Source organism: Lampetra planeri, chromosome 5, assembly GCF_965212315.1.
Source record: "Lampetra planeri chromosome 5, kcLamPlan1.2.h2, whole genome shotgun sequence".
Classification (NCBI taxonomy): Eukaryota; Metazoa; Chordata; class Hyperoartia; order Petromyzontiformes; family Petromyzontidae; genus Lampetra; species Lampetra planeri.
This window is the reverse complement of record NC_136111.1, coordinates 6,368,189-6,392,403: the sequence shown is the minus strand read 5'-3', so window position 1 is coordinate 6,392,403 and position 24,215 is coordinate 6,368,189. Positions and strand designations below refer to the sequence as shown.

General features: G+C 43.1%; 1 protein-coding gene across 1 annotated transcript; it reads right to left on the bottom strand.

Moving 5' to 3' along the window:
* On the bottom strand, positions 1-21,647 carry COG7 (component of oligomeric golgi complex 7). The gene is made up of 18 exons (XM_078594243.1): positions 21,517-21,647; positions 19,856-20,362; positions 18,284-18,432; positions 17,766-17,882; positions 16,882-17,050; positions 16,318-16,400; positions 15,632-15,757; positions 14,266-14,464; positions 13,895-14,022; positions 12,858-13,012; positions 10,338-10,454; positions 9,923-9,988; positions 8,625-8,811; positions 7,115-7,255; positions 5,938-6,021; positions 5,138-5,252; positions 3,167-3,310; positions 1-1,230 (listed from the first exon to the last, which is right to left on the bottom strand). Exons 2-18 carry the CDS (start codon positions 20,019-20,021, stop codon positions 1,064-1,066), a joined length of 2,313 nt encoding a protein of 770 aa, XP_078450369.1. The 5' UTR covers positions 20,022-20,362; positions 21,517-21,647; the 3' UTR covers positions 1-1,063.
* Between the last annotated feature and the right edge of the window lie 2,568 nt (positions 21,648-24,215).

The following is a 24,215-nucleotide window of genomic DNA, read 5'->3' as shown; positions in this document are numbered from 1 at the left end:
TTTTATCAGTTGTCTTTGCAAACCAAATGTATTCAATCTGCTTAACCGCTGTACAAAAATACAAGTTCAACATGTGCCCCAGACCAAACTGTGTTACCACATCAACCAATTTAATTGGTTCCTGCACCGATTAGTTTTGTCAAACCCATCATTTGAAATATACAACAGTAATTTTCTTCATGTTTTGCCATGCGCCAGCTCAAGTTTCCCAAGCGGAATTTTAGAAATAACTACACGCCAAGCTTCCGATCTATCTTCTCCACATTTCACTGGGGCGTTTCCATAAGCGTACAGATTATATTATTTAATACTTCATAAAGTTACGTGTGTACATACAGCATGCAGTATACTGCATTATGGTGATTTTTAGGTAACGTTGAGAATATTGTACTAAAAATGTACTTATGTTACCAACAACCAAAAATTCGCTTTTCTCACACAATAATTGCACTTTGTACACATTTGGAACATTAGTTGCTCTCAAAAGACAACTTTAAAATTACAGATCGAACTTTGATCAGACTCTAGGACCGTTACCTACAAATTTGGTATACCTATCCTCACAACACTAATGACTAAATCACCAAGAATGCAACCTGTCTCATCAGATCTTGGAAGCGAAGCAGGCTGGAGCCTGGATAGCGCTTAACAGGTGTTATAGGCTTCGGGGTTGTGGGCAGCAGAGGGCAGCACGGAAAATAAATTGAACTGTACTGCTTCCATGGTCATGCTCCACGCCTACGCCAACCAATAGCCATAGTCAAATAATTCCCACGATCCATACAGCATCGGGAGGGGGCGGGGCTCTCATCTAGGAGTGGATTGGCTAAAGGGCTGTACATGCACAATTCTAACAACTCCCTCTCGCGATGCACATCAGAGGTTGCTCACAATCCCATTTGGAATCCCCGACACTGCGCTCCATGACATATCCTACCCTGCTTAAAAAACGTAATTTCCATATTATTGTGGGAAATGTTCACTCTGAAAAAAGATGTGTTCCCTCTTTGCTGCGGGCCACCGGCTAATCAACACCGCGGGCCACAGAGCCGTTGCCCCAGGTTCAGTAGTCAATGGCCCTCATGGCGGCCACGGAGCTGGCCATGCGGCGAGGGACAGACTTGGCGGCCTGCCGGAAATCTTCGGCGCGGGCCTTCAGCAGCGTCAGGATTTGCTGCAAGGCTCGCGACGGCTGCAGTCCGATGGCATCCATCACGTTCACCAAGTAGTCTGCAGGGGATTGGGCAGGCGGGAGAGGGAGCGTCGGTGGATTAGAAGCGTTGCATTTATGCATTGTGATGACACTTGTGCAGATTTACTAAATGTACTTCAACCAGACATTTCTCAATGTAATTCCCTACCCACCCACACACCCCAAAGGACAGCATTGGTCCCCCCATCTGTTACCTCCAAATGTATTTGTTTTATCAAATCATTGCTAAATCTCAACGAAGCAAATTAGAGAGGAGAGGGAAGACAGATGAGAAATAAAAGGTTTGTTTGGGGCTCATCATCGATACACTAAGCCCCTGGTTCCTTCCGGCCAGAACGAGCCTGACTCAATCGACTCAAAAACAACTCAAGTGACGGACGGACTGACCTACACAAGGGAGAACATTTCCTTGTATGTAGAGAATACACAAGAAGACAAGCAAAGTAACTTCCTGCTCAAGTGAGCATGGGGCTCATTTGCAAGAGACTGGAATCCACATAGGAAATGTGAAATTACCACCCCTCAGACTTAAACTTTCGTGACTGCAGAAATTAATATTCTTGGTTCTTTCGATAAAGTCACGTGACTTAACCGAAAGAACCACGTAGAACTATCTACGTGGGTATGGCTAGGGTCACTTAAATTTGAATGTAAATCTATTTATGTCAAATGTAAACAGCTGATCATTCCTGCCAACAAATCTTGACTTAAAGCTTTCGTGACTGCAGGAATTCATATTATTGGGTCTTTCGGTAAAGTCACGTAGATAGGTTAAAAGAAAATAACAAAAAATACCAAAAAAACTACGACGTTTCGATCGCAACACAAGCATTCGACACCTGATGACAAACGCTTGTGTTGCGATTGAAACGTCGTAGTTTTTTGTTCCCACGCACTGGTCTAAATTTGCCCCCGATGCTTATATACGCCACAGCTGTTACAACCACAATTGGGGGCCAGTCTCTCCATAGCACAACCACTGATGAATTCCCACGATGGTGGCATTCATTTTAAAAGACTGTGTACATCACTAAAGAAGACTTGAATTTGCAGTCTTCTGACGGTTAATCGATCACCAAAATCCAAGTATTGCCTGGAAAATAATCCGACTACTAAAAGTGGACGATGTAATATCCCAGGATACAAGCTTAACATTTGCATTTAATGTTACTTGCATAGATTTTCCATGACCTTGATTTTTGTCGAAAGTATGCTTTATCTAAGGGAGAAACTCAGTCAATGAGGCCAATTTTAGTTCATAAAAATGTAATACGCATCCTGAAATTACGATGAAGTTTTTCAATTACTGCAGTGTTTATTTTTACTGATATCCTAGGTATTGAGTTTAGCATTTATACATATTCTTGCTCATTTGATTTAACAGAGTGCATAAAGGGTCATTAAAACATGGCTGCAAATAACCGTCCTCACACATCATGACACACAATTTACTACCAGTTTCAACCATTTTCTGGTGAGTCAATGACATTGTGGGAAGGTGCCAATGGTGGTGGTGAGCACCTCGCCATGCCCATTCGAGCAAGGAAAACGTCTTCCGACCACTTCCCCGCAGAAGCTGCTCGTTTTCCCACCGTCGGGTTAATTGCATTTTTTCGCTGTTATCGATGATAAACAAGCAAAAAAACAATTGAACGTACCGATCGTTGACCCTAGAGACCCAACGCCGATGCCTTACGATCGCTGCCACTCGACCAATCGCATTGGAATGCACCGTGCGGTTTGAACGGGGCACGCCAATCGATTCAACCGATGCCAACAATTAATTGAAGTCGAATGTCATTTTCATACCTTTATATAATAATAATCATAAAAACTTGGTTTTCTAAAAAAATCGACAATCAATTCCGTAAAGGATTATCGTAAGATCGCAGCAAACCCATACTTTTACAAGGATCAAGCTTGTGAACCATGCTTCTGCCGCGAGTCGCTTGCCTATGTCGGTGACGAGCTGCTTGGTGGAGTGAGGGGACAGCAGGTTGATCTGCAGGATCATCTCTCCGTACATATGCATTGTGGCTCGGGCCACTGAACCCAGCCAGTAGTCGGCCATGTTGTCCAGCTCCTGGGACTCCTCGCCTGTACAACACGGGCAGCACATGTTCAACACGGCCCAGCCTGGCAGCCGTCTCCGCCACAACAGTCGGGGGACTCGGCACTCATTATACAATTCCGCAGGAGAGGGGAAAATGGAGAATTGTAAACGTTCAGTGTGTGTGTATAAACCCTTTACAAAAAAACTATGTCATTTTCAGGAATGCAGAAAACATTAGAGATTTGGAATGCTGTAATGCAATGCATCTGTGCGTCAAAGCACAGCCCGTGCCAACACAGGCTGCAGAGCCAGCCACCAAGGATGGCTTGCTTCTTCTCCCGCATGCGCAGCGCATTCCCAATACAAACAACAAAAACACACGCAAATTTGCACAAGGGTTGGCGCGGCAGCACAGCTGTGGGTTATTAACGCCAAGTACCGTATTCCATTTTGTTTAAGGGTGAAACGAGGATTTAGCTCCCTCCCAACCCCCGCCGCCTCCTCAAACTCTCTGTGAAAATCCCCAAACATGTCTCAGTTTTGCTGGCCTTCCACAACATACTCTCACAGAGATTCAAGCACAAAACCTCCACCCCAAAAAAACTCAACAATGACTTCAATTCACTGGCATTCCCTTAAATTTCCTGCACCTACGATTAGCACTGTTGGCTATGTACAGTGCGAAAGAAGTTCAACATACATACATACATACAAATAGGAAAAGAAAACACAGAAGGCGTGAATGCTTTGAGCAGTGGTCCTCTGATCTATCTACATGACCAGGTGACACAAAGGTTACAGTGACTTCACTCAAGATTACGAGTCAAGTAAGAGGTCGGGGGCTGAATTAAGTCAAACATACATCTGGGTTCAATACATTAAAAAGTCGTCCTTTGCGTTGAGTGATCTCCTTGTCATAGGGATATGGAATTTCCCACCACTCGTTCAGGGCACCCGATGGAGATAAGTGCCGCCTAATTTCTTGTTTGAGTGTGCAGATGTTTACAGAAATGAACAACTGCAATGCTACCTGACCAATCTGAAAATATGAATACAGTAAAACCTTGGATTGCGAGTAACTTGGTCTGCGAGTGTTTTGCAAGACGAGCTAATTTTTTAAATAAATATGAATTTGAATAAACGAGCGAGGTCTTGCAATACGAGTAGTACCAATTACAATACAAATGTACAATACGCTTTGTCTGCCGAGCGTCACGTGATCACAAATGATATACGAGTGCTTTGGATTACAAACACGTTTCCGGAACGAATTATGCTCGCAATCCAAGGTTTTACTGTACTGTTTACCTTTAACACACTCATATTTTTACTCCACTTTACATGGCATCATATTTCAAATTTCATGCATAGTGGATTAACATTTGAACCAAATGCCCACACATAAGCACAACTACCAATTACAATACAAATGTACAATGCAACACAATAAGCATTCAATATCCATAATCTAAAATACTTTAAATACACAGCACCAAGATTATTCGTGGACATTATAATACACTTGTGTTACTAGTGACACACATGTCCAATAATACATGGTTTGTATAGGTCCTGACATGGCATGGACCATCTGTGGTCTATATGGTGAGCAGCAGAGGACAGTGCAGAAAAATCCATCGATGTACTACTAGACCTCTACACTACCCGAGTTCACAAAGCTACACTTACCAGCGAGGTGAAATATGGTTTAAAAAAACCCACAGCCCACACGGCGTGGTGCAGGCACTCATTGAACAGTGGATTTACAAAAAAGTTTTGTACGTGGCACGACCGGTTAAGCGTAATGTAGCGTGGCAAGGAATGTGCGTGAGCTAAGTACAATGCCTGCCGAGTATCTCTGTGACACTTGCCCTGCTCTGGAGGGAAGGGCAGCTTCCCTGTGCGCAGCGCGAGCTCCAGTGCTGGGTCTTCCTGCGTCACGAAGGGCTCCAGGTGGAGAGGCAGGGACATGATGTACTGCCCAATCTGCAAGTGATGCACATTCGTCACCTCAGATGGGATTTACAGCTTCACTTTCAATGGGATGGTTCAATAAGGATGGGCAGCACCTCAAGAGCAGTGATCAGTCGTTAAGACACCGTCGGTTCTCTCATCTTAACAGAACGCATTCACCCGCTCGTCCAATCACTTGTATACATGCAGCCCGTTTGTCAAACCACTACTAGCTGAAGGCCTCCCCAATCCCATCCTACAATTTAATAATCCACCGGGCATTTGCACACGAGCCGATTTCATCGCTCCATATCCTCGGTAGCCGGCCTCTCAAGACGCGCTCCTTTCCTTACAGTTATGTTAATAAATCCTCGTTCACACGCAGAAAGTCGCAAAAAAAATTACTCTTGGTCAGGTGTTAATTTGGCCCATCGTCTCTCGGGGGAAGTCAGCAGTGGGAGTCCAATGGAGAGAATGGTCTGCCACATAGCAATGTATGATTTTTACTCCCAGCTCCGAACCACTGAGAAGCACTGCCCAATGCCCAAATGTGCCTTTAAAGAAGAGACACTCAGATTTCCGAAACTTTACTAAGGATGATTAATATGGCTTGGACGTGCAAAAAAATTGTCTCAAATATATATGAATAATTAAATTCAACTACTTTATGCATACCAACAGCAGAGATTGGTATGGATGTCTTATGAATAAAACTTACATTGGTTATGTATTCAAAGGGTGACAAGCCGAATGTTGGCAGGTCATCTGTAAGCACTTCTGCTCCCGAGCCGCTGCTCCATATCTGTGTAGAAAACATTCCCCGTTAATACAGGCTCCCGGACAAACCTCAGCCATCTGCCATACACGTACCGGCCCTTTGGTCACTACACTGCTGGATGAGGGCCCCTCCATGCCAAGCTGGTCACGGGGGTTATTTGGCCGTAATTTACCATGCTGGCCATTCACCGTGGGTTAGTGAAGGCAGGGAGCAAAGACTAACGTGCATTGTCCAGTAGAAATATGGATATTGCTCCACTGCTCCTTGCTGACAACGTAGCCCTGCAGCAGTCTACAAAACCTGTTTTATGTATGGTCGTCATGCAGTCAAGCACTACCCAGGCTAAGCTTAGCTTCTGAGATGAGCACAGACTAACGGGCATAGTCCAATAGAAATATGGATTTTGCTCCACTGCCCTCTACTGACAAGGTAGCCCTGCAGCAGTCTAAAATACCTGCTTTAATGCAGAATTGTCATGCATTCAAGCACTATCCAGCTTAGCTTCTGAGATATGACGAGATCAGATTAAATGGGGCTAATCTGGTCAGAGGTATGAAAAAGTATTTTACTTGTTTTTTTCTCGATACCAGGTGCATCATATAAAAGAAAGACATTTCTGATGACAAAGAACTTAAAAGCATTTAAACTTTCGTGACTGCAGGAATATAACTTAAAAGCCATCACCAAATATGCCTCTCTTGCAGGCAGTATTTAGTTTCCTAAACACATCATTGCATGGTTAGTTGCCCATCTTTAAAATAATTGAAACAAAAAGACGTAGTGCTCCTTTAAGGAAAGACTGGCCCCTACCACAGGACTGTGGAATGTTTATCATTGGCTCAGGATCAAAAATGCAGATGACACACTTAATGGTCACATTAACCAACGGGTTACATTTACCAGATTAGAGCCCAATGACAGAAAAGGTCTGTTTTCCAATGGAGGCATTTTTACTGAAGAAATAATAGCTTTCTATATTTCAATTTGTAGTTTTCCACCCCCACCACCACCTCCCAATTGTGCTTCTGCGGTCACATAATTTGTTTGATGAAAACATTTAATTCATGACTTTACAACGCAACAGACAATTCCATTCAAAAAAGGGGAATCGCAGAACCTCCATGCGTGGCACCAAGCTCAGCTGCTGCTGGATGCACAGGAAGACGGCGTCGAAGGCCAGCTGGTGAGCCTGCTGGTTGAGGCGCGACAGGGCCGTCTTGCACTCCACCAGCAGGTTACTGCCCCCCGCGCCCTTCTCCTGCAATGACGATGCCAAACGGACACGCACGCCCGTGGTAAGACGAAACCACCGAGCCAGTTCTTTTATGCACGTGTGCTCAGCGGTGTATCAGGTTTTTTGCACGTCAAAAAAATGCCAGGTGAGACGGGATACGCGAGAAACGAACGCTGCATGTCACGGTGACAGTCGAAGCAACCAAGATATTGCGGACATATAGGGAGACACTCGATTTTCATTTAAATTAATGCAGGTCGAGTTTCGTTTGTCGTTTGGAACGGAATGAAGGAGGCCAAAAAAAAAAGTAATGCGAATGAAGTCATGGAGAAATGAAGATAATGTATTTATTTGCGTGTGTTTAAATTACTTTTTTTCCCCCAATAAAAATAAACCAATGCTGCATTGCTTTGAGCCAGTGCCTTAGACATGCTGGAACAAACTTCCCATCCACATTAACCAGTCACCTACGCTCAGTAGTTTCTGCTCCGCACTAAAAATGCACTTATTTTCTATAGCTCACCCCATGACTCCTTAATCTCCCCCTCAAAATCGCCAATGTTACTGTCCCTCTTCATATCATATGGCTTTCACTCATTCCCCATTCATTTAACATATTCATCATCATTTACTGTCATCAATTTCGCTTTCACAGAATTCACACATCACAGATTTGCCCCATTGCTTCCTCTCATATTTCATTAGCCTCATCTCCACCATCACATTCATATGTACTATTGTTAATACTGTGTAAAGTGCCTTGGATAAGGCGCTATATACATTATTTTGAGATAAGATAGTGAGCGCAGAATTGCGCTATTAAACATTGTGACTGCAAAAGGACACAAGTGCAAAAAAAACCACTGCACTTTTTCACCCATCACCCAACCGCAATTCTCCTGCGATGGGATAACGACGTAATTCAGCCAAAACAGTTTTGAAAGCTCCCAATCGTAAATTATCTTAAGTTAAGCAGGATTGGTTCTGAATAGTGCTTGCATGGGCTAATAAGTGTTATAGGCTGCGGTGCGAGCAGCAGAGGACCGTGCACAACAATCCACATCATTCTATGCTCCCCCATCCACGCGTCACACCTTTTTGAATCCGCACTGACAAGCGTGGCGAATTATCAAAATATTTATTTATTCCGGAGAAATCCAATGAGCTATGAAGCTTTTTTTTCACAGATGGTCAAATAACTCCCATGACCTGCACAAGTGTTAGGAGACCCTCATCCAGCAGTAAAGGAAAGACCATATGCATTCATGCGGCGTTGCTTAAATGCCTCGGCATCTCACCTCAAACATTTGAAACGAAATCTGCGGTAAAAACTCATGGGCGCGAGCCCGCTGACGGGATCCACGCCCGGTGCGATGCCGCGGCTGCCTGGCACCTTCAGGGTGAAGAGCAGCTCCATGAGGCGGGCGTAGTCGGGGGAGCTGCCACGGACGAGGTAGTTGTAGTCCTGCCATGGGTTCTTGCCGCTGGGCCTGCGCTCCACGGGGCTGCTCTCCGCCAGACTTGCGAGGCTGCAAGGGCTGTAGCTCTCCGACAAGTACTTGCCAGCCATCGTCATGATTCTACCGAAGAACGCAACGCAGCATGCGTGTTTATAACTCACGAGGCGGACGCTTCACCGTTCATATTCTTAGTTCTTTCGGTAAAGTCACGTAGAAGGGAAAGAATAAATTAATAAAAATTAAACATGATAAAATTCTCACGACGTTTCGGCCACAACACAAGCAAACGTCGTGAGAATTTTATTGTTGTATTTTTATTATTTTATTATTTCCCTTCTACGTGACTTTACCCGAAAGAAGCAAGAATATGAATCCCTGCAGTCACGAAAGCTGTAAATCGAAAAATAAAAGCTTCACTGTTCGGCAAGCAATTTTATTTTTTTACCTAGGTGACTTTACCGAAAAACCTAAGAATAAAGAAATTACTATTTATGAAAATAAGGGAGTGAACCCGCAATCTTATGTCTCTCGTGCAATCACAAACCCACGTATGATATTACCACTTGAGTCATTATTCTACCAAAATAATGCATATTATTTCATGAGATGGACTAGTCAACTGTTCAACAAGCGAATGACAATTTTTTTAGGAAACTACTTGAATGGCTTGGCACAAGTCTTACGCTTATCACGCAATCACAAAGTCGTGCACGATATCATCACCTAAACCAACGTAGAATTGTGTTGGCAGTGCAATCAGACTTTTGCGTATTTACTAGACATTCAATCCTACATGCTCATGCGTCTACAATAGCTTTACAGTGTAAGCTGGATATAAATACATATTATATGAGCATATTTCTGAAATAAGCAGCACATAATTACATAACATTGGTGGGATGTGGTAGCAACAGGGAAACTCAGAAAACAAGCAAACTTTGGATAGAAGAACATCTGGTCTTACTCCCACAGGGGGTGCTTACAGCTCACTTCTACTTTGTTGAGAGATTTTTTTTATACTAATGATGTATATTGATTTAATTGGAATACATGCAGTGACTATCAGCCATGTAGCGTGCAATCAAGGTTCTCAAAGTGTATGTATGTTCAACTTTTTTCGTACCATAAATAGCCAACCGTGCTAATCGGAGGTGAGGGAAAGATGGTCTCTGTAAAGCACGTAATATCTGGGGGTTAGACCAATGTAATGTGCTGCAAAACAGTCACTCACTTGCTGACGAGCTGTTGCTCATGATCGGCACACTGCCTCAGCAGCTCTCCACACGTTGCTATGATTCTGGAAGTCAGCATAATATAAAAATACCGGTTTTTAAAATGTCGTATATAACTTATTTATAACCGTTTGTGGTTATTGTGATACATAAGCCTCAACATTCCATGAAAACTACAACCAATCACATCTCTATATTATTTAGGAGTACAAAACACTAATGAAAACACTAAAAAAGCAATAACTATGTAATACATAGGTTAGGCAGCTGCACTGAAATTGTGTGAGCTCAAAGTAGTCAGAAAATATAAAAAATACAGCGCAGTATTCCTTGCAAGTGGCAGTCAAAATGGCTCCACAAACACATTCAGAGGCATGTCTAAAATAATTAGCTGAGGCTGCGGGAAGGGCTCACCGTATGGAGTTTTGAAAGGCTGTCCAATCCTCTTGGAATTGAGCTCCAATCACCTGCTCATTTAAACGACATTTCTTCCGGATGGACTGTAGCGTGCCGGAAAAATCCGACACATACCTACACACAAGCCCCGTCATATTATTGTTAATGCCTGGGAGATAATGTCAATGAGCAATTCTCTCTCCCCAGCTGATTAACATCATCACAGCAAACATTGCGTCTTCGTCTTCAACCACAGGAGTAAATAATAACAACACAATGAGGTGGTCTGGTGGCTTTATGGTGGGGGGGGGGAGACTAAGGACTGTGTCGGTAGTGAAGTGACAGCACTGAAATCTTGAGTTTCAATCCACGCCTCATCCACCTGTGGTTAAACTGGGTTATCAAGTGTAGCAAGTTCATCTCAGCCCGGTTATTAATAATTGCACAAAAAGACACAACATTAAACTTTTCACCTAGTTCGGCTTATTGCTGCTGTGGGACCTACATTTTTTTTCAATTATCAATATCTTCCAGGCGCACAAAGATACATCATCTAGTGTCCTATAATTAGAGGCTGGTAAGTGACATCATAGGTGACATCATCGAGTCATCTTTCAAAGTAATTTCTGACACGGTGTGATGCTCCCATGCTCTTTGTGAACGTTCCAAATTAACTTTTCTTCATCTCATGACAAGAGGCGAATGGTACTATTTTAATGTGATATATTTTATTAATTAAAACCATGATGAGTTAAATGATGACGTCACCCTGCTGCTGCTGCTGCTCTATTTAAGATCGGGAGCAAGAGCAGAGCCTCACCATTCTGGCGAATTTCCCAATGATGCTGGATGCAATTACCAGCGAAACGTCGTACTCAAAAATTGTAAATGTTGTGGTTTCATGCTTAAACACACCGGTGGGCTAAAGTAGTGAACTATTTGTCTTTTGTCAACGTGACACTTTTTTGCTGATTGGCCATGTCGGGGGGGGGGGGGTGGAGGATTACGACACATTTATAAATAACGCGATCTAACCCAAATACACCATTGGAACCTCATTTGCCAGTAGAAAAATATGATAGTTGTTTTTTACCCTTTTATCTGGCAACAAAACTGACACCTTTTTTACCAACCCAAAAACGTTTATTATGAATAATATTGGTCGCGCAAGCCTACGTGTTAAACTTTAATTAAACCAATTGATACGTTATGATAAACAAAGCAACTATGCTAAATAAAGACAAAAGTGAACGGTTAATTTTCAGCTGCCTGTTGTTTTAGTTGTCACATTTTTAAGTTGTTTAATGAGCCACTGCACAACATGAAGTAGACAAAAAAAAACACACTTGAGCAACCGTGAAAAGTTGTTACCAAGTCAACATAGTTTTCTTTCATCATACATTAAAAATAAAAGGCTGAACAAAATATACATAATTTGAAACGTTTATAGAAAAAAAAAAACTACTACATATTGTATGAATGTAATAAAATAACGAACAGGCTTTTGATTGTAAATTTAAAAAAATACAAATAAAATGGACTCAAAACAGAATTTTTTTAGATAATGTAATTGATTAAAGTGACTAGCTTTTTGTATTGTAAACCAATATCGACGTAACCATATATAAAGGACTGCGTTGGCCCAGTTGCCTGAATGTTTGGCATGAAATTATTTACCTACGCAGAGATTGAGGAATTGTTATGATTTAGGGTCATGATCCAAGAAATTACTGTTTCGTCTTATTTAACAACATGATTTATGCTGTTCTGTCTCATGTACTCCGTTACCCTAAATGTAGGTTCATACTGAGTGCACAATTTGCGTAAATTGTACATAATTGATTCTTAAGCACCAAATTTGATGCATATATCACAGGTGCAACGACCAATTTTAATAGATGAATGTATGCATCCATCGTTAATTACCTAATATAAACATTCACTATGTGGCAGTGTGTCGACAGTAGTAACTCTGCATCCTTGAGGGCAACTTTTTGGCAGTCATCATCACCAACTGCTACCCTGCAACACGTTTACTATTAGCAATGGCATAGAGTTATGGAGTTGTGTCCAGCCAACGAAAAGTGTGATGAACAACGATTTTTCTAGAATGCACACAACAATCTTTTGTAGTCATGCGATCAGATTTGTCCAAATTTTGGACAACTGATATGTATTACCAAACAAAACTTATATGGCAACCATTGCCATAATCCATTGCGGCATTCCGAGACATTTGGTTACGTGATTTAGCACCTTATGAATTATAGTTGTTACTGTTTTGTTTACTTGCCTATGCATGGCCTTCAGTGCACCACATTCCCGCTTGGATGTGTAACGCACACGCAGAGGACGACTGAGAAAATTATAATCATTATAAGAGGCCACACTAGAATGGAGAGGAATGATATGGAAACTTCAGCAATAGATGGTATCTCACAATTATCGCAAACAAAGGAGGACTGTTGCCGGGAGCTTGTGGACAACAACGGTCGCCATAAACGGGCTGAATGGGAAGAAGAAGAAGAAGATCCTTACTTGGAAAAGAGTGCCCTGAGAGCCCGGAGAAGCCCGCAAACACCAAGCCCATCCGTAAGCTTGATGCACCGCTCGGCCGAGGAAGAGGCCAGAGAAAAAAGCTTGTTCACCGATTGGCTCATCTCCTGCACGCAGTCGATGAGGTCTCCTCGCTCCTGTCCGTGATAATATCCATCGCAAACATCCAATTACACCAGTGAAAACAACCACGTGACCAAGTCCTGACCAAAGTCTTCACATTAAAATCATTCAACGAAATCTGGCCGAAAAGCAAATCAACCGGAATGCACTTGAATCTTGCCATAGGTTGGAAACTTAGTCTGGATATGCCTGGATTGTGCTTGGATGGGTGTCCACCTGGCACAAACGGGTTCTCCAAGGTATGTAGGGCTACGTGGTGAGCAGCACAGGGCAGTACAGCAAATCTTACTTGCAACAGCAGTACGTTGCCGTACACTCATTGATATGCTAATTCTCTCTGCCCCCTCCCTCTCTCTGTACCCGCCCCCCCCTCTCTATATTTAAGGGACCGTCACAGAAACGACCCCTCTCTTTGTGCCGATTTGTGTCCTCTCTCCGTGTGCCGTTGTGATGTCTGTCTGCTTGTATGTCTGTCTATAGTTTTCTAGTTAGATTTTTGTTGCTATTTCTTTTATACCTGATGATGATTGCTTGTGTTGCAATCGAAACGTCGTAATATGTTATTTTAATGTATTATTTTATTTTTAGACGTGACTTAACCGAAAAGAACCAAAGAACAGTACAGCAAAGTCCATAGCTTTACTCAGACCTTGTATTTCTTACCTCTATGCTCCCCATTTCCACCAAACTGCACTGACAACGTGGTAAATTATGGCAAGATGACCCTCATGACCCCGCACTGGATGAGGACACCCGAGAAAGACAAAAGGGTCTGTACATGTACATGCTTACCCTCACAAGTATTTTTTCCAGTAATATCAGAATGATAATCCTATTTTGGTTTTCAATTCTAAAATCAACCTCAAAGGATGACACCGGTCGAATGCAATACGCACCAATGGGACGGCACTGAGCTGAATGAGCAGGTTGTGCTCCTCCAGATCTCCGTAGTCCAGTTGGTACTGCTGGTATGGCTTGTAAACGGCCTCCACCAGCTCTCCCAGCTTCAAGAGGTTCATCTCATCTGCAAAAGAGGTTTTTTTGGGTTAGATTGCGTAAATATAAATGTTATTAACCCACCACCACCAGACACAGCCAATTACGATTGTAAGCGTTGTAAATGTCGTGTGTTTACTCTCCAACACAACGGTGTGCTGAAGTAGTAACTAAATGGCACGTTTTGTTTACATGACAAACCTTACTAATTGGCTTTATCGGGTGGTGGTGGGTTAACGACACATTGGGCCAATTGTGGTTGCATCATTACCCAAGTGAGGCACCATAGCTGCCTCGAGTCCCCGGGCGAAGTGTACGGTGATCTCGTAAAGCTCCAGCAGCACACAGAGCCTGGCTTCAGCAGGGGCCGCGTCAACGGTGGCTCGCACACGCTCTGGGATCGAGGGTACGGTTGCTCCCAGCGTCTGGATCAGCAGGATCGTCACCACCTCGTAAGGCTTCCGGAACACCTGGGGGAAAGGCATCACGAGGCACCATGGGTCACTTCCACATTTTTCAAGTGTCCTACTTCAGATTGTCAGCCCGAGCACATCTGTGGTCAGAGTGCTCAACGCGTGACAGGAAGGTCTGTGAGTTCAAATCCCGGTGGGAGGTCGATTTGAGCCATTACCTTCCAAGCAGGGTTTTTATGCAAGTACCACTTACTGGGAAATCAAGAGTGGCCTTTGTATGCAGAAAATGTGGAATTTGCACCACACAGCGACCCACTCTGTGTGATTTTGTGCTTTAAACACATGCCCAACAATACCATGTACAGCAGTTTACAGTTACATTTTAAACGTATATGCTACCTGCATCGCACATTTTTTGCAATATATTAGCATCACTGACTCAAGAAAACCAAATACATTTTGCGATGTAAACAATCGGTTGAATTACAAATTTAAGATCTACATTCATAATGAGCAATGTTGTTGATGCCATCAAACCTTGCATTTACTTCCTTCCTTCTGCTAGATCCCACTGGTGTACAGTCAACACACGACCACTAATGTTGTCTTCTGCTTGGCCATTGAATTTGGTTGCCACTATAATTCATGAATTGTGACACTACACAACATACATCCTTGTCTGTTTACTTGTTAGTACAAGAGTCACCCTATATAATTTGAATGTTTCTGTAATTTTATTCGAATTGTAACATGAACACAGTTGCCGTTGTTCCTATTACTCTTTGCGTCATTGCTGTACTTTGTTTGCTTTGGTCTTTTTCGTGACCCAGGTCACTCTGGCAAATTAGACTATTCTGGTCTCTTGAGTTCTCACCTGGTGAAACAAATAACTTGACGATGCCCTGTGTGGTTTTTATCTCAGTATGTTGGAGTGGGGGTACTATGTGGCATTCAGGTCTGTATGAAGATGTGTCATAAGCCATTGTAAGAAAAATTACACCATTGTGAACTATCCATATGATGACAATGCTCATGGGTTGACTTCCACATTAACACCGTATGTTATGTAAACACTTTACCCAACGTCACTCTATAGTGACAAATGATGATGGATCTTAATCCTGAAGTAAAAACTTAGTTTTTGAAAATGACATTCATAGGTTGGACTCGTGTCACAGATTTCATCAAAACTTTTTCCAGCACCCGCAATTAAAATGCACTCACCTGGCTGCACCACTGAACCTGGGAATGCCATGTGCTCAGCAGGACATCAAAGAACTCTTGCAGCTGTTGTGCCGGCTCCATGTCACTCTGGGTCAGATCCTTCCAGGCACCAGACACCAGCTGGTTCTGTTGCCAACAAGACAGCATCACACTGACAACTGCACCAAGCTTGAACATGTGGAACAAAAGGTTACGAATTCTGCCCGACCCTTTAACAACCATCTGCTCGTCAAACTTGTGGAAATGACACAGGGCACTACCCCAACCCAGAAACGCACTGTATTGCTTTTTCTCAGCATACAACATTTGTTCCAGTTCCCCCCATTCTCACAGTTTGCTCACTTTTGCAGTGCCCACAAGAGGTGAATTAATGGTATAATGCTAAAAAAGTTGCGTATCGAGCATAAATGTGCATGAAAAACATTAATTATAACAGCTAAGTAGCTTTTCAGAATATATTTCACACTTAAGTGAACTGATAGCTCTGTACATTTAACTTTCAAATACAGTACACAATCAACTGCAGGTATTATATTAATTTGCAACCAATCACTTCATATTCACAACAACATGAGTCAGCCTCATTATGGATTTTAAACACATTTTTACTCTGGATATGGAAAGGTACATATGCACTGGATAAATTAACCAAATTGTTTAATGAATGCTCATGATCTTGCTCTTACTTTGTGACACTTGTAGTAATAGGCGAGGAGCTGCGGCATCCGATCGATATCCCCAAACACATTCACAAACATGTGCGATTGTTCTGGAGGAAAGAAAAGATAAAAAAAACTCGAATTAGGCTTCCTAGTTTGAAATATTTGATTCCATCTCTAGAATTCAACTTTGTTTTCAAAGTGCTTCTGTGGAAAAACTATTATTGACAATTTATTTGGCAGCCCTAAAGTAGGAGTGGAAATCCCACATTCCTATAACAAAGGTGTCTCCATATAAAACCCCTTGTTCATTGTATGCAGCCAAGGAACAGATCGAAGAAATCTAGGAGGATATTGACCAAGGAGATGGAGAGACAAAAAATCAGATTGTGTGCAGGTGCTCGATGGATGATTATATTGCAGAGTCATGAAAGATGGCAGCAGCTTGGAGAGGCCTTCAAACAGCAGTGGATTGCCTATGGCTGTTGATTATGAATATCTCCAATTGGTCATAGTTAGGACCAAGTAGCAATTTTCCTCGTGAGTGTTCATAAAGAAGCATTTCTTTTATCCACTGCCTATGAAACTTACCTACAGACTGAGAAGTGAAGGCGGTTACAATATGTGGGCTGGCCAGCGCTTCCAGGCGATTTTTGAGAGACTCCAGGTGCACACACTTCTCAGAGTAGTTGGGGGTGTCCACGAGCATGGCCAGGCTACTCTGCAAGCCTGTCAGCTTCCCGGCAATCAATTGTACATCCTGCATGGTCCAAATGAAATCAAACGCAAATAACACACGTAAAATACAACTCATCAAACTCGTCGACCTATCGCACGACACTAGAGTAATGACATCTCATTAAACCCAACAGACTGTGATAGTCTGAAAGGGGAGCTTTAAAACATTTTGTGAAGTGTTATTATACAAGAAAGCCAGTCAAATTGTCTTCCCACTCAAACGTGTGCCGAGTGTTGATCATCTCTGCTGGCGGTCCTGAGCCAGTTGTAGAAATTCAAAATTCTCCAGCCTCTCTTTTCTCCACTCACTCTATTCCACTCCCCATGCTCTCTGCAACCTCTCCACTCGCATCTCACTGTGCTCCCACGCAGTCTCCGCTCCAGAAATCAAAGCCTTCTTTCAAAGCCCCAAGTCAACCTTCGCCATGTGAGGTCACTAATTTATCCTCTACTGCCCCTATAGTCCAGAATCAATTTCCCCCAGCAATCTGTGCCGTCGGCTCCCTACCCCTCTTAATGTCCAGGTTCAATATTTTCCTTTGGTTGTCTCTCTCTAAAAATAAATAGGTTCATGGTTTCTGTATACCATGCTGAGATGCAGTCGTATTCAGATGGTATAATAATAATTCAAACTGTATTGCATTTGCATTTCCTTGTCAAGAACCAGTCTACGTTCTAACACCAATGTGGCATAACTCACACAAACACGAGGCATAATTACAACTGCAGGAGCGTACCTGCGTTTTATAAACGTCCTCAATCTCGGCACTCAGCGTGGTCCACTTGTCAGCCTCCTGCAGGGCCTCTGCCGCAGCTTGCATCCGTGACTTCACCTTGTCAATTTCCACGAGAACCTTGACAACCACAAACACACATGAGTACTTTACTTTTCATAATTAGTCAGTAAAAAAAAGCATACACAAGTTAGAAGCAGTGCAATGACCGTGAATGAAAGTAGATGAATTTTGGTAGGACACGCTGCTAAAACAGATGATGACTGCTGCTAAAACAGATGATGACTGCTGGTTGAGACCAAGGACGGAGCGGCAGCCAAAGAGGAGGGAACTTTTGCCAGAGACAACCACCACGGAGATGGAGCGCTGAATACAGTTAATATGCAGGTGATAGCTGTATTGTTGCGTTGCAGGTCCATGATCAATGGCGATGGATGGGACAGGCCTTCATCTAGCACTGGATGGAATATGGTTTATGACTATGTATGACACGTAACGGTAGAAGAGACGCATGGTTAGACCTGCATGGACTGAGCCGTGTCCTGCTCCACTTTGCGGATATCCTCTTTCACCAGAGCCATCTGCTCCTTCAGAAATGTGGCCTCCTGCCGCACGGCCTCCACATCCTTGAGCACACGCGGAAGGTTTTGTAGGGCCTGCTGACTGATGTCTGCAACAGAAGTACACCATTCTTGATTTGAAGCACCATTCATAATGCAACTTTTAACGGAAGCAAAATTACGACTATTTTTTACGGAGATAAAATGGAAACGAACACATTCTGTAGGAATAAAAGTACAATAGCTATAATTTCAGTCACAAAACATTCACGAATTATTTAAGTGCTGTGGCATTCTGTAAACTGCCTGCAGCTACTCATCTTTAGAGTACCATTATGGTTTTCTATAGGGTAATAGATAATCCAAGACAGTAGTTCAATGCATCATACTATTAATAATAAATCACACTTATATTGCACTTTTTTTTTACCTAACACTGCAGTTCAAAATAAATTCTATTCAACTTAATTTCTAAGTTAAAATGTCTATCAATACTGAATGGATGATTCTCAACTTTGTTAGTCCTAAGCAAGTAATGCAAATTCCACAAATGGTGAGGCCAAGTTATCTCCATAACAAAACTTTGACTGCCCATTAAGAAGTACTTATTCTCAGGTTTTTTCGGTAAAGTCACGTAGGTAAAAACATTAAAATTAATGAAAGTAAAATAAAACAAAACAAAATAAAATTCACGACGTTTCGGAGGCAACACAAGTCTCCGTCATCAGGTGGGACCGTCACAGCCGAATTAGCTGCATCAAGTGAAGCAATGATTCAAGATGTAATCCCTTATAAGCAAGTTGAAGGGAGGTGGAGAGGGGGGGGGAGAGCTTATCAGGCTGTGGTAGCCAATGAATGGAAACGTATCGGGAGGGAGGAGGAGCGGTGATCAAAGACTGCACGCAGTGCTCAACACAATGAATGGAGACGCGCCGGGACGGAGGGCGAGCGGTGATCAAAGACATCACGTAGTGCTCAACACAATGAATGGAAACGTGGCGAGCGGTGATCAAAGAACAATGAAGAGATTACTGTTAAACACTGTGGATGTTAACACTCGGTGAAGTAAATTAAAATAGTGCCTGTCAGATAAGATGGTCCAAAAAGTGTAATTAAGTCTTTTTTGCGTGGTTAATAACATCTTTCCAGTGATTACTGAGTTTGTACCCATCATCACGGTTGAAATTATGTCTGTGTTTGTATATTTGTATGGCTTCGTGTACAAACCTTTGATGGTAGCCCGGAGGTTTGCAGAGAACCTTGGTCTCGGAAAAGACAATTTCATGAGATTACGTGACTTTACCGAAAAAACCTGAGAATATGAATCATTGCAGTCACGAAAGCTTCAAATCTAGAAGAAGTACTTATTTTCCGACCTAACAGGGATGATAGGCCGGGTCAACCACTTCAGTGAGGTTTGAACTCATCACCCTCTGATTCTGACTCTGTTACTAATGCAAAGGTTGCATATTATATGCATGCACTTAAAGGGTTTGTAAAAATTACACTCGGACCTCAGCATGCAACAAATACCTTCAATAGAATTGTTGACCTCCTGTATAAAGAGCTGTAACTTCATGACAAGTGTGGACGCATGACCGTCCACCTTGCCAGGAGCCTCCTTCTGTGCAGCCTTGAAGGCCCCATTCACCCAGTCCTTCACATCAAAGTCCTCCTCCAGAAACTTGGAAAAATCCATTTTCGCAAGCACACTGCTTTTCACGTTTGCTTTCTTCCCACTTCCAAGGATGGCGAATCACATGACTGGTCCAGCGGACGAGCTCTGCGATGGTGTTAACATTTTCACTGGCACCGAGGCAAAACGATGAATGTAGTGCACGATCCTGGCTTGTAAATATAGGAATGCAATTGCGTTTTGGTTCACTTATGAAGGAACATGAATGTGTGGACTATTCTATTTACCATTACATTTCTTTGTAGAGTATCCACAACAAAAGTATGTCTTCATGGCAGAAACTGCATTGGAATGTGTCTTTGAGGTGAATCTTTACTTTGGCACTTGGGTTTGATACTTTATTTCTGAAAAAAATGAATGCATTCACAAATTTATATGAATGACCATATATTACAAATGCAACTAAAAACTTTAATACACAGGGTTTAACAGAAAGAATATATAAAAGGCAAATACATATTTCACACATCGCATATTCTTGAGAGCAAAAAGGACAGATTTAACAGTTGGAATTTGCACTTTACAGTGTAATACCTTCTTTTGAATGTAACATGAACGAGTCTTTAAGGAATAGAGTGGCAAACACACCTTCAAACATATATCAATATTTGCAGTACTCTGTAATATTAATAACGTCGCCCAAAGGACGAGGCTTAAAAGTCGAGACAATTCAGTATGAACAGTACAAAGAGGCAAGGGAAGACGACACTTCCAATGATTAAATTATCAATGACGGTATTGCCAAGCGATGGTTGACAGTACAAATGCATATTTACTTTAATCCAGTGTTCTTCACTAATTTTCATAGGGAGGCCACTTTCGCCGATGAGACATTAATTACTAATTAGTGTGTTGGCCGCCACATATTTGAACCCTTTTGGTTTGACAGCATGATGGGGCTGCACTAAATGCCACCAGGTGCCGCCAGTGACGAACACTGCTTTAATCGATTCCTGAACAACACTGCTCTTTATAGTAGAATATTTATTGACGTCTTCTCTGTCTCAATACTGTTTCACGAGTGTCTTTCATTGGGGATGTTTGGCCAATTCCTCATACGTGTTTGACTTGACAAGGAAGAAATTCGGGGCAAGTTCGGAATAAAAATAACCATTCACAACTCAGCGTAGATTCAAGAATCAACCGCTGCATTGCCATCTTCTCCCGGCCATTTCGCGGTCCAAGCCAACGACACCTGGAATTCCCAGTCTCCCGTCAAAATACCAACCGTGCTATATAATAAACCTGCTTAGCTTCCGAGATCTGACGCAATTAGGTCTATTCGCACGCAGACGCCGCACAGAGTGTCTGCCCCCTGCCGATGGGGAGTCGCTAGGCCCCACACCGCCGGGGCAGTCCATCCAGGCGAGACCGAGGCTCCGTAGACAACAGAGGGCCGCCCGACCCCTTCACGCAGCTCCGCGAGCGCCTTCCTTTGATAAAACGCACGCAACGCAGCGCGCACGGTGCACAGAGAGAAGCGACGCGCCTTATTTACCTGCTCAGTGGCTTTTTTTTTATCCCTTTGCCGTTGTTGTTACAAGTTTGACGACAGCGGCCACGGCGCGGGGCCTCGGGACAAACCCTGCTGAGCGACGTGGAAGACGCCGCGTGACGTCACGCCGCGCGCGTGCGCCACGTGACGTCACGCACCTGGACGCGTGCGCCGCGTGATGTCACGCACCTGTGCGCGTGCGCCGCGTGACGTCACGCACCTGGGCGCGATTCTTGGGATTCAAAGTTGAACGCGTGGCCGCGTGGATGATTTCGTGTCCAGTGTGACGACTCCTTAACTCTAGGGGGTGGGGTTTGTGAGATCGCGTCAATATAAATGTGTGTCGTTAAACCCGCCACCACCCGACACAGCCGATTTAGTAAGGTTTTTGTCACGTAAACAGAACGTGCCAATCCGTTACTTGTAACAGCACTACAACATCGGTGTGTTGGAGAGCAAATCCACAACATTTACAATCTGAGTCCGACGTTTCGGTAGTAATTACAACGAGCATCATCAGGCGGACAGTTGGAGGATTTCTCCACAAATCCAGCAATATAAGGGCCTCCTCCTTCCAAAGCCCAGTCAACCTTTGTTCCATGGGTGATCGCTCCTTCTCGGCTTCGGCTCCCATTGTCTGGAATTCTCATCCACTTGAGCTTCGTGCAATTGAGACTGTGCCATTGTACAAGTCAAGACTTCATATCCCATAGCTGTGAACCCATACGGTTTACCCGTATTCATGCGTTTTCAGGTCCATACGGCGTACAGCCGTTTCAATACGGGCAAAAAAATGTGTGTTTCTCCCTTGTGATGGGACTTTGTAAGATGAACGTTGATATTTATAAAGGAATGGGGTGACCAATAAGATCTGAATTGGTCTGTCATAAAATAGGCAGGTATGAGACGCATATAGATCACATGTTGTTTTCTTTTCGTGATACGTCTGGAGATGCGGTTGCATGTGACTTGCATTATATATGCTGCAGTGTTTATATTCAGCCACGCGGTGGCGAAATATGCTCATCAAAGGTTGCTTCGTGGTTCTGAGTTCGGGGCGGTAGAACATTCCACACCACATCAATGAGATGTACCTGCAAAGGCATTCCGCTCCTAATCACCAACACGTGGCTAACTGGAGCGTATACGAGCAAGCAGAGTGCCAGAGTCAGTCCAGTATGTGGAAACAATGCCGTCTGTTCCATTTGATCTCAGGCCCATGGTAGCGTTAACTTTGCTGTTTACGTGTGACATCAAACGATTTGCATTCAATTTCGATTTAAAGCTTTCGTGACTGCAGGGATTCGTCTTCTTGGTTCTTTCGGTAATATCACGTAGAAGGGAAGTAATTTTTATTATTTTATTACTTCCCTTCTACGTGACTTTACCGAAAGAACCAAGAAGATTTGCATTCAGTATTAAGTTCCCTCGATCATCACAACCATGATCTATTTTTCGATTTAAAGCTTTCGTGACTGCAGGGATTCATCTTCTTGGTTCTTTCGGTATTCAGACTATGTCTTCTCGACAGACCTGTTCTCCACCTGAGGACGGCTGCTTGCGTTGTGGCCGAAACGTCGTGAGAATTATTTTATTATGTTTTATTTTTTATTATTTTATTATTTTCATTCTACGTGACTTTACCGAAAGAACCAAGAAGATGATCTATTTATTGATATATACACGCCTCCCAAAGCCATCACAAATGCCACGATCATTCAATACAACAATCCATCTAATTCTAGATTTGAAGTTTTCGTGACTGCAAGGATTCATACTCTTTGTTTTTTTCGGTAAAGTCACGTAGGTAAAAAAATATAATTATTTTAAAACATTACCTACGTGCTTTTACCAAAAAAAACAAAAAGTATGAATCCATCTAATGCCTGGACATAAGCTACATTCATTGCTTTATATTCTCAGTGGATGCCCTCTAGGACTTGTGTCCCCTCTGTCGGTTGACGCTTCTTCGTTATGTTATTATAATGTTTGAATGCGCGGTGGAAAGGTCATCGCAACCCTTCTTGTGCAACCTAATGAGTCGTGATAGATGCATAGCAGCCCTTCGAGTTCCACAATTTATTTTGGTCGTACCTAAAATGACGAGTCAAAATATCTCCACTTTTAAATGGGGCAGTGTTTATCATCTTTGTCAGCCCTGAACCAGGAGTGAAAACTCCACATATCCGTGGCAGAGGTCAGTCCAGCCCCTGTTGACTTTGAGCCATCTGTTCTCATCAACGCTGAAGGTATGATAAGCCGAGTTTGTTCCTGATACATGTGGAGTGACATAGAATCGATCACTTAGCAGCAGAGGTGGGACAAAGTCATTGTTATGCAAGTCTAAGTCGAGTCGCAAGTCATCAAATTCATGACTCGAGTCTGACTCGAGTCCAAGTCACATGACTCGAGTCCACATCTCATAGGTGGGACAAAGTCATTGTTATGCAAGTCCAAGTCGAGTCGCAAGTCATCAAATTCATGACTCGAGTCTGACTCGAGTCCAAGTCACATGACTCGAGTCCACACCTCTGCTTAGCAGCATAGCGCTGGTTGCTGGTAGAGAGGGGATCTGCAACTACAGCAGCCCTGACTGACAGTAGGTCACGTGATAGACCAGACAGCGGGATGTAGGGGAAAGGTTACGAAAGGGGCAGATCGAGAACCTGCTGGTAGGTTCCAGAAGGGGGGCGTGGCCGGCC